The sequence below is a fragment of the Desarmillaria tabescens genome, assembly GCF_030435595.1.
Source record: "Desarmillaria tabescens strain CCBAS 213 chromosome Unknown EV420scaffold_3, whole genome shotgun sequence".
In the NCBI taxonomy this organism is placed as follows: Eukaryota; Fungi; Basidiomycota; class Agaricomycetes; order Agaricales; family Physalacriaceae; genus Desarmillaria; species Desarmillaria tabescens.
This window is the reverse complement of record NW_026848302.1, coordinates 1,510,707-1,520,407: the sequence shown is the minus strand read 5'-3', so window position 1 is coordinate 1,520,407 and position 9,701 is coordinate 1,510,707. Positions and strand designations below refer to the sequence as shown.

Sequence of the window (9,701 nt, the reverse complement as noted above, 5' to 3'; positions counted from 1 at the left end):
GGCAGGGAAGGACGGACAGGGAAGGACCAGGCCCGGACGCAGTTTGAAATTCAAAACGGGTCATCACGTGCATGACATTTTGCAGTGCAAGATCCTCTGCTTCTCTCCCCACCACCATGGACGGCCCAGCTGAGCGCAGCATTGTCGATTGGGATGAGAACGACGTACACAACTGGCTAGCAAATCTTGGCTACCCGCAGTATGAAAGTCAAATTAAAGGTATGTTTCGTTGGCATTTCTGGCGACAGGCTCTAACAGCCTTCCACAGAACACAGAATATCTGGCGATGTCCTTTGCATGGTCGACGCTGAAACCCTCAAGAACATTGGAATTGCTACCGTCGGACAACGTCTCGCCATTCTTAAAGCCGTGTATATGATAAAACTTGCCCATAATGTTCCGTTAGAAGCCGACGACTACGTACCGCCTTGTCCGTCCACCCATCTACCTTTCCGTATCAGACTTCCTGATAACATTCACTAGCTGAAGCTCCAGAGCGCTTAGGGGATGCAACGGTAGAGAAACTCCATGCCACTGTCAGGGATCAGGGTGAGACGGCTACCATTCTCTCGAACATGGTTATAATCTGAGCTTCCATTCTACAGCCGAAAGATTGCGTATTTTGGAAGAAGAGAATCGCAATATAAACATCACTTTGCAATCATTCCTTGACGACTACAATACTTTCAGAGGGTCCATAGGACGATCGGTACGTTCTGTATCGGCCTTTCTCCGTACCAGTCTTCTATAAATTCGCAGATTCATCAGGATGATAACAGTCCTCTACGCCGTCAACCTTCATTTAAATGGGCGCAATATGTCAAACCTGCCAAGTCGCCAACCAAGGCCGACCTTGACACCCCCCACTCATCCCCGCAGCAGCTCGAACACGATATAGCTCCGTATACTCGTTCCAACGGACAGCCGCCACCACCAGCCCCTTCCACTTCCTCAGCACCGGAGAAGTCGCGGTCAGGTTCCTCCTCCGAGTCCCCTAATCCGAGCCAATCTGTGACGAAGCCGTTACGGCAGGAGAGTTCGGACAATTTGAAGAGCTTCAAGGTCAGTCTAGACGATCCAACATGGAAGGTCCTTCCGGCCGCATTGAAGAAATACCGCATCAATAATGATAACTGGGAAAACTATGCTATGTTCATATGTTTCGGGTCCGCAGGTATGTCCACTGCCTTTCCCACATTTCATTTGATCTTGATCCGTTCATAGGCAATAGGATAGAACGTTGTCTAAGCTACGACGAAAAACCCTTGCTTCTCTTCCAAAAGTTGAAGGAGGGCAAGAAAAACCCCGTCTTTATGTTGAAGCACATTAAAGATATCCGTTCACCAATAGTTGTTGCTCAACAGAAGCACGCTGCTCGGAAAGCCTCGTCGGTTATGTCCAATGACGGAACAGCCACCGGACCCAGTCACGGGAAGCCCTCACGTCCAATAACACGGCCACCGAAGCTTGAGGTACAAGATCTTTCAGCGCCTGCTCCACTACCTACCGGTTTGAGCGGTTTGAGCCCTCAGCCAGGATGGCCGGAACCTGGCATAGCCTCGCCGTCTGTGGACCCAAGACTTGGCGAAGATGCACTAGCACCAGGATCGGCTACCACACAGAATACATTACAATCAACGAACTCAGCGATGACCGGAGCAACCGTCGTCGCCAGCTCAAATGGACATGATGGTGTTAAGGTGCCAACAGAGCAACCTCACAGTGGGCGAGAATTACCAGTCGCTTCATCTGGAGTATCATACGCAGTAGCGATATATCCCTACATGGCAGAACAAGAGGACGAATTTGATGTCGTTGTGTAAATATTATGACCCTATCTCCTTCTATCCATTCTCTACTGACATGTACAATCTAGAGGTGACACCTTCGTTATACTCTCACGAGCTCGGGGCTGGTGGGTCGTGCAACGGGATCCTACAGGTTCCGGGATCGTGGACACGGATATTGTCAAGCAAGGATGGGTACCTGCAGGCTGTCTGCTGGAAACTAACGTTCCCGTGGCTTCCGCTATTGCAGAGGCTACGGCCGCCAAGAGCAGCACAGCTATCGTTGGAGGTTCGCCACCATCGACTCCGGTATCGAAGACGCCTATTCTTCCGCTGAGCATTATTTCGACAAGTTTTCCGGGAGTCGCGTTAATGGACTACAAGAAGAAGGGAGAAGAGGAACTGGACTTGGCAAAAGACGACGCCTTGCGCGTCTTCAAGCGATATAACCATTGGTCTTACGTATGTAGCACTACATTTCTTTGGCGACGCGCCACTGACTTTATGTTAGGCTGTCAAAGAAGAAGGAGGTGATCGTGGTTGGGTGCCGGTTGGTTTTCATCTGGCTCATCTCCTGATGAATTCCGTACTGATCTTTCGTCATTCTAGTCATGGTTCATTGGGAAGGTCGCAACTAGTGGTGTTCAGCCGGCCACCCCAAGCACTAGCGCACCTGCTCCTGTATCACTGGACGATACTAACGGACAACCATCGCCAATGTCGTCTGCATTTCCTCCAGTCCAACAACGGAGCACGGCGGCAGTAATTTGACCCATCCGTATTCACTATTCACTTTCGCTGGGTTTTTGGTTTGCTCTCGGTTTTTTTACGTTCCTAACGCTATCTCTTTTGTTTTTGTCATATATTTACGCACTTACATTGTATTTTAAATGCAGTCCTCGTCGTTTCGGAGCTTTGCTCCCTGGTCATTCTTTATTAACTCTCTTGAAGCGTAATTATGGGTCCGGATCCGCTATCCTCATTCTATCGGCGCTTGGGCGCCTGAGCGCCTGACTGCTCGCAATGGACACCATGGCTTCAATGTACCTGTATCAAATCTGCTTTGTGCAGCCTGTACGTTACTACTCGACTACCTACACACTCGCTGCACTGCACCAAATATTATGGGAGCACGTATATATTCTCATCAACTACGGCATACAAATGCAGACATACATTGTCATAAGTAAAGTGGGAAGCAAGTACAAAAAGAGTGTGGTAAGTATTACAGGACGAAGCGATTAGCTAGATAACATTCAAGAATTCCACCGATCATATATATAACAGAGCCAGTTCAACGTGTATACAGCAGGACAAGGGAGAAGTCTAGGCATCCTCATGTACCGCCGTGACGCCACCGTGTGCGCGCAGTTTCATGACCGTCCGAGTAGGCTGGGTCTGGAACAGGAGCAGAGTGCCCGGCGTTCACTTCTGCCCGGGTCAATGTCAAATCGTGAAGAAACCCGATGCCAAATACTTACCAGGGTTATGGTATGAACTCGGACGACTTGAATATGGCGGCGGCGGCGGCATGCCAGATTGAAGAACAGGCGGAGGTGGAACACTACCTGGGAGTGAAGGTGCAATATAACCACGAGAAGGAGGTTCGACAGCTTGCGACTGAGGTTGCTCGACACCATTGAGCGTGTAAATTGTCCTTCCATCAGGATATGTTATAGTAACGTGTTCATTACCCTGGAATGGAAGAACATCATAAACATGAAATTCGAAATGATCAGGGAAATTAACCTACATCCCAGTCTCTTCGCTTGCGGCGACTGTGGGTCACACCATTAATGGTTTGTGTCACAGTACTCTCACTTGTCCAACCTCGTTGACCTCCACCACCCACCGAGAAACGTGATGCCCGCGAGGTTTCAAATGCAGGGCGTGAAAGGGCATGCTGTTGCATGGATCTTCCGATCGAGAAAAGACCGCCACCCATGCCGGACAAGAGAATATTGATGCCATTACGGCGACGGGAAGCAAATGGATCATCATCAAAATACGAAACATCTGTGAAACTTCGCCGAGGCTCATAATCGTGCGGACGATGATGAGATTGAGTATTGAAGAAATTGTCGAAAAGGACGAAGGGATCAGTGAATACAAATGGATCCGGAAAGCCCGTATCTTCATAAGGGGATGGAGACGATGAGCGATAACGAGGCTGGGATCTATAGCCCTCGTGGCCCGTCCTTGGTGGGGGAGGAGGCGGAACCTCCGGCGGTGGGTAAGAGCCATGTAAATCATAGACCTGTACATGCCATGAGGTTGATACTGTGCAATAAGCGGACGTAAAACATGCATACTCTTCGTTTCTCAACATCGATCAGGACCTCGTAGGCATTGTTTACCTGTTGTACTGATTAGAAGCTGTGGAAGGGAGCATGCCCAGGACATACCTGGCGGAATTTCTCTGCAGAGTGTTGTTTTTCAGCAGGTGTGGCATCAGGAGAAAGCCTGTCGGGATGTGTCTTCAAGGCCTTCTTCTTATACGCCTTACGAACTGATTAGGTTGTCCGTAAGCATATGAAGGTACCAGTACGGTGAGAGAGCCTACTTTCTTCCGGGGTTGCATTGGGATGCAAATCGAGGACTTCGTAGAGATTCGTTGCCATTGTTGTGGGGGTACCGCGGAGAATGAGTGAGACCTTGCTGAGGGAAGGAGGTCAAGATGCAAGCCGTCTATTCTCGTCTATTTCAGGTCACGGAAAGAGCTCGAATTTCATATCGGCATGTCACGTGCACTCTGCATGACGTCGACGATTTTTTTCGACGGCAAATTGCTCAAATCATGCACCTCCATGAAACTATATTTTGTGCCACGGCATCCGCCTCAAATGGCCCTGGCACCATCGCCATTCACGACATACAAACGGGAACTCCCTTGTCCTCTTTCAAGCAGACTAATGCTGGTACACACTGTACGGCATTCGTCGAGTCTGGCGATTCTCAGGGAGGCTTCGTCTTAGCTGCACAACCGGATAAACCACTGCTTAACGTGTATAACTTCCAAAAGGTTCGTCATTCTTTCTCCTAGTGACGCAGCGAATTCAATAGCGTCAGTAGGATCAAATCAGCTTAAAAATGGTATTACCAGAAAAGTTGTCTTGTATTGCAGTGGATCATAGGGGAGAATACGCCGCTGGAGGGACATCTACTGGTCGGATATATCTGTGGGAGGTAAGTTAATATTCTTGTCCAATGCATAGGCCCATCTCATTCAAAAAGGTATCCTCTGGTGTTCTTTTTAACTCGTGGGACGCGCATTACCGCGAAGTAACAGTGCTGCGATTTACCCAAGATGGTGCTGCATTGATATCGGGCAGCCAGGACTCTGGCGTGAGCGTCTGGTCCGTATCCAGGTCAATATGAACCCAGTCAGAATTCTTGACAGCTTTAACTTTTCTATAGATTGTTGGACGACGATTTACAAAACGAACTCGTCTTGCCTTACTGCACCTTGGCCGATCATACCCTCTCGATCACTGATATTATCTGCGGCCTTGGTATATTTCCAACTTGCAGAGTTCTGACTGCGTCTATTGACCATTCAGTCAAGGTATTTTTTTTTTCGCTGGGATCCAAGTCCAATGCCCTCTGACGCGTTTTCAGCTGTGGGATCTGTCGTCCAAATCGCTTTTGACTGTCTTTCAGTTTCCCAAAGCAATCACTTGCCTTGCCTGGGACCCTACGGAACGCTTGTTTTTCGCTGCATCATCAGATGGGTCCGTATATCAGATGAACCTCTTCAGACAGTCGAAAGACACAATGAAAGGGCGCACCATGGAAGCCATCGGTGGCGCTGGTGTCCATGACATCATTCGTATTGATGATGAAGGACCTATCCCTTCGAACAAAAGGCTGATATCCACTGGGTTAGTTTCAGCAATCCTGGCTGGACCTGTGACTGACACTTCTCTCTAGCCAAGACGTTACTTGTCTCTCGATTTCTTTTACTGGCTCTCTTCTACTGGTCGGAACTTCCTTGGGGTTAATCCACATTTATGATATCGCATCTCATCAGCTACTACGTGCTATTTCTACGCACAAAGGGTTTTCAATAACTTACCTCGCCACCATGCTCAAACCGCCTGACCTGATTGGCCATATCAGTCTTAGCATGAATTTCACAGATGCTCGAGATGCCATCCCAGTGAAGCCGGTGCTTCCTTTCCAGAGGATGCGAGATGCGAAAACACGCGATACGCATGAGGTGTCCCTTCTTTTTCCTCCTAGAAATGCGGTATGACTTCTTCACATTTATCATACATATATCATTATTTAATTACACCGTTTCAGGAATACGAAGATGAAACGGCATTTTACCCTTCATCGTCTCTCCTTCGGGACCAGGAATTCTTTATCAAGCCTTTGGCCTCGCGCGAAGGAGAAGCAGATCAAGACGCAGCTTCTTTGAGTTCTAGGGTGACGACCCTCGAGGCCGAAGTAGTCCATCTTAGAGAGCAGCTTGGGAAGGCAAAAGGGCTGAATGATACGATGTGGGATACCGTTGTTCAACGCATTATAGGCCAAACCAAAGCGAAGAGTCCTGGTGATGTCGCACCCTCTGCGGAAAGCGACAGGCCCCGTAAACGTGGTCGGACAAACACGTAGTTAGAAATATCAAATATCTGTATAATCTTGTGCGTTGTTGTCCTTCCGGGTACAGCGACGCTTACTGATTCTATAGTGGACAACCTAGATGTGCATATTATATCCATCTTGTCACCATCACCATTTCCAGTACATTCAATGTTCAGCACTGAGCCAAGTCCGATTTTTCCGTATTCAATACGCAATCTAGGAGGTGGTAAAGAGTTCCTCGGATCAGTTCGTTATTATTAACTGTTATATAGCCTTCCACCTTTTTTGCGACATTATTTCAACGGTATGAACGATAAAGGTGGTGATATATAAACGGAGTTTCCAGCCAAGCAACTGATCTATCATACGAGGACTTCTCTGCTTCAATATCTGATCTTCATTTCCGTAACCTTTGTAGTCACATACGGGAGTGTACAGCACATGAATGAATGTCGTTTTCCAAGGCGACGACCGTTATGCATATCTCGACCTTGCGCATGGGTCATTTTTTGTCTCAGCTCACCTGCAGAGATGTCCAGATCTGTTCTCCTCCACCAACTGATGATCCTGTCATAGATCTCGAATCTAGCCCTATGGCGCGCGAAGTGGATAATGGGTAAGATTAACTTCCGTGTAAGCTAAACGTTGAAAGTCCAATAACACCATCTTTGTAACTGTGGGCACTAAATTTAGTGTTGCTCAGATGCGATATGTATGTAACAGTATTATCAGTCTTCTATTCTCACGCGGAAAGATATTCACGTTTGGATGGTACCACGAAGGTACATCTCTCCGTGTACTATATACAGGGACAATGCATGATGTAGCCCCCTACTAGCCGCAACGACGATATCATCGCAGCATCTCACCTCGAACATGGCGAAGTGTACCCATTCCATGCGGTCTAAAAGGTTTTATCATCCGAATATAGCGTTACCTCCGACCGCCAAGCGCTTCAATTGGAGCAGCGCAGGAACCACCAAGATCCTTGTGGATGTATGGCAACAACGCACCTCATCTCAGCATACAGTCATCATCTCCAATGTATCTGCAGACTGACCTGCCACCCGTTGAACGCGACGATTTGTAGCGGAGATCGTTGCGTTCCATGAGGCCCACTCGTTGTAGTGGCAAGATTCTTCCAAAATAGCCCAGTTCTAGTACACAGATCAGATCCACTTCCGAGTTGTACTTAGTATGTTATTTACGGACACTGCTTCTCTAGGAACGCACATAGCACTCGGGGTCTGGGAGTCTCGTGGAACATGTATCATCAGGATCCCACCCCGGTATATGTTGCTCGGTCTGGCCTGGTGTTTGGTCGGGGATATAGTATCAATCAAGCCAGCTCAGTTTGGATAGCACAGTAGTTAAAAATGAGCTGTTTTGTTCTGGTCTATATAAATTTGACCTGTAACAGGCATTCCTCGGAACTCAATCAGAGCCTACCAATGTCCACGTTCATCATCATCTTCACAATGGCACCCAACCACATCATTCCTTAAATTTTATAAAGTGTTCCAAAATTGCGACAAACGACAGAGCTCAGAGACAAAAGGTAGAAAACTATACATCAGACACCCTTATTGATTTTATCCTCTATTCCCAGTAGCTGGCAAAGGCTACGAGTTTGTCGATTAGGAAACATAGCCGCTATCAATAAAAAGAAGGGATCAGCCAACATGTTGACACAACTGGAACAGAATTACTGACGCTGTTCAAACTTCTGGTCACCCTCACTGCCCGGCCCAGGTGCGGTTACGCAGAACTGCTGACATGACTCGACTGTTTTTTCTGAGCCGACGTTCTCTTTCACCCATTCCAGTTCCTTGTGAACCATTTCACGCGCCTCTGCCTCGTCAGGGAATGGACGTTGATATCGTGTAGTAGAGAACCAAGGATTGAAGGCTCGCGTGATAGCCAGCCATTCAGGGTCGAAGCATAAGACTGGCGGTTCGTCTGATACATCTTTCGGCGAAGGTATATCAACAACCTGACAATAGGATTAAACTACAAAAGAACGCATGACTATTGGATCCATACCTCCAGAAACTGCTTTTTGGGCATACATTTATCCAACGCAAGGTATTTAGTTTCAGATCGGGATGCAGGTATTGGCGGAGGCGCCACGACTTCGACTTCCTCGTCATCCAAAGATATTTCGTCCGGATTGGTTCGTGGTGGCTCCGCCTGGAGGTCCATCGATATCTTCATCATCGATGGTTATTTCATCGGGATTGTCAGCTTTAGCAGGAGGACCGGCACTATGAACAACGGTTGCCTCAAATCGTACGTGCATGTGCGCCGCAAACCACCAACAAGGCTTGAGCGTGCGAAGAAGTCCCATAAGCGGCGGGGCGCCAAATGTACCCTGCTCTATCTCTGAACGAAAGTGTGCCTTGCGTCTGATGAGGTTTCGTACGTCTCCGTGCTGATCTATGGATTGTGGCCAGTCATGAGACAGGACGACATCAGGGTTTGAGAGCTAAGCACGACAATCGGTGAAAAATGCAGTGAAAATATAGTATGCAGGAGACAGACAAGAGAGAGCCTTCGAATATTAAATTCGCGAATGTGATATATGCTTCTGATCGTACTGGAGTCGTATGGTATTTTTTCGTAGCTTCCTACATGAGGTGTGAAGTTAACGAAACTAGAGAATGACAGCCACTTTACCTGATGAGAAGTTATATCCCTTAAATATCCCTGATATACCAGCGATACGTATGCCATTCACCTGGACACATCCGGCATGTCCGAGGAAGTAGATATTAGGAGCTACCCATCCGCCATGATAACTAGAATCACATCAACTTCAGCGTCACCATTCAGAACGATGAAAAGTCGACGTACAGTTCCCACATGTAGTTCGACGCTTCATGGTTTCCCCCAATGATGATAGTGAGGATGGGAGCTGTCTTCTCACCGGTATAATATCCTAGGTTATACGGCTGTGAGTGCGATAAATGGGCTCTAAAGGAGTAGAATGCACTTGTAGAATGTCTGCAAGGCCTTGTACTTATTTGGAACAGGCCATGCATTGCAAGTCGCGATGATTCCTCACGGCCTGAAAATCGCCGCAAATAAGAAGAAGATTGACTTTATACGCATATTGCGTTTCTAACTTGGAGATGTGCGCGTAGATGTCATCAAGCTCGCCGTGGCAACATCCTTCGACTGCCACCTATCTTAAGATCAACACGGAAGTTATAACAATTTAAACAAGGAATACCTTCATTACGCGTGTTCGTGATGGGGAGGATCGTGGTGGTTGTCGTTGGAAGGAAGCTAAGTCACCCTAACCTTAGGAGTCAGTTTAACGGC

General features: G+C 47.7%; 4 protein-coding genes across 4 annotated transcripts; 2 read left to right on the top strand and 2 right to left on the bottom strand.

Moving 5' to 3' along the window:
- Positions 1-94: 94 nt before the first annotated feature.
- On the top strand, positions 95-2,923 carry EV420DRAFT_1300535 (uncharacterized protein). Its single transcript, XM_060468384.1, has 9 exons — positions 95-219; positions 269-430; positions 484-549; positions 606-709; positions 760-1,174; positions 1,225-1,819; positions 1,877-2,249; positions 2,299-2,337; positions 2,397-2,923. The coding sequence occupies exons 1-9, from the start codon at positions 117-119 to the stop codon at positions 2,556-2,558; spliced, it is 2,019 nt and encodes a 672-aa protein (XP_060337834.1). The 5' UTR covers positions 95-116; the 3' UTR covers positions 2,559-2,923.
- EV420DRAFT_1507857 (uncharacterized protein) lies at positions 2,924-4,465 on the bottom strand. Its single transcript, XM_060471397.1, has 6 exons — positions 4,351-4,465; positions 4,193-4,296; positions 4,100-4,144; positions 3,541-4,044; positions 3,269-3,482; positions 2,924-3,218 (listed from the first exon to the last, which is right to left on the bottom strand). Exons 1-6 carry the CDS (start codon positions 4,406-4,408, stop codon positions 3,124-3,126), a joined length of 1,020 nt encoding a protein of 339 aa, XP_060337833.1. The 5' UTR covers positions 4,409-4,465; the 3' UTR covers positions 2,924-3,123.
- A 119-nt stretch (positions 4,466-4,584) lies between these two features.
- On the top strand, positions 4,585-6,592 carry EV420DRAFT_1700365 (WD40 repeat-like protein; the record flags this gene model as incomplete). The annotated part of the gene is made up of 7 exons (XM_060479485.1): positions 4,585-4,809; positions 4,860-4,973; positions 5,022-5,155; positions 5,205-5,352; positions 5,406-5,668; positions 5,718-6,036; positions 6,093-6,592. 7 exons carry the CDS (start codon positions 4,585-4,587, stop codon positions 6,405-6,407), a joined length of 1,518 nt encoding a protein of 505 aa, XP_060337832.1. The 3' UTR covers positions 6,408-6,592.
- A 1,130-nt stretch (positions 6,593-7,722) lies between these two features.
- Positions 7,723-9,656, bottom strand: EV420DRAFT_1507845 (lariat debranching enzyme, C-terminal domain-containing protein). The gene is made up of 9 exons (XM_060471396.1): positions 9,610-9,656; positions 9,408-9,561; positions 9,231-9,348; positions 9,054-9,175; positions 8,919-9,004; positions 8,650-8,862; positions 8,421-8,567; positions 8,091-8,370; positions 7,723-8,030 (listed from the first exon to the last, which is right to left on the bottom strand). The coding sequence occupies exons 1-9, from the start codon at positions 9,613-9,615 to the stop codon at positions 7,951-7,953; spliced, it is 1,206 nt and encodes a 401-aa protein (XP_060337831.1). The 5' UTR covers positions 9,616-9,656; the 3' UTR covers positions 7,723-7,950.
- Positions 9,657-9,701: the final 45 nt, after the last annotated feature.

Bases quoted from the DNA above. Each gene is read 5' to 3' on its own strand.
- EV420DRAFT_1300535 (XM_060468384.1), top strand. From the start codon at position 117: ATGGACGGCCCAGCTGAGCGCAGCATTGTCGATTGGGATGAGAACGAC. The intron at 1,175-1,224 runs GTATGTCCACTG...ATCCGTTCATAG, and splicing joins CATATGTTTCGGGTCCGCAG to GCAATAGGATAGAACGTTGT. The intron at 2,338-2,396 runs GTTGGTTTTCAT...TCGTCATTCTAG, and splicing joins GTGATCGTGGTTGGGTGCCG to TCATGGTTCATTGGGAAGGT.
- EV420DRAFT_1507857 (XM_060471397.1), bottom strand. From the start codon at position 4,408: ATGGCAACGAATCTCTACGAAGTCCTCGATTTGCATCCCAATGCAACC. The intron at 4,145-4,192 runs GTATGTCCTGGG...TCAGTACAACAG, and splicing joins CTGCAGAGAAATTCCGCCAG to GTAAACAATGCCTACGAGGT. The intron at 4,045-4,099 runs GTATGCATGTTT...TGGCATGTACAG, and splicing joins TCGATGTTGAGAAACGAAGA to GTCTATGATTTACATGGCTC.
- EV420DRAFT_1507845 (XM_060471396.1), bottom strand. The intron at 9,176-9,230 runs GTACGTCGACTT...ATGTGATTCTAG, and splicing joins TCGAACTACATGTGGGAACT to TTATCATGGCGGATGGGTAG. The intron at 8,371-8,420 runs GTATGGATCCAA...TCCTATTGTCAG, and splicing joins CCAAAAAGCAGTTTCTGGAG to GTTGTTGATATACCTTCGCC.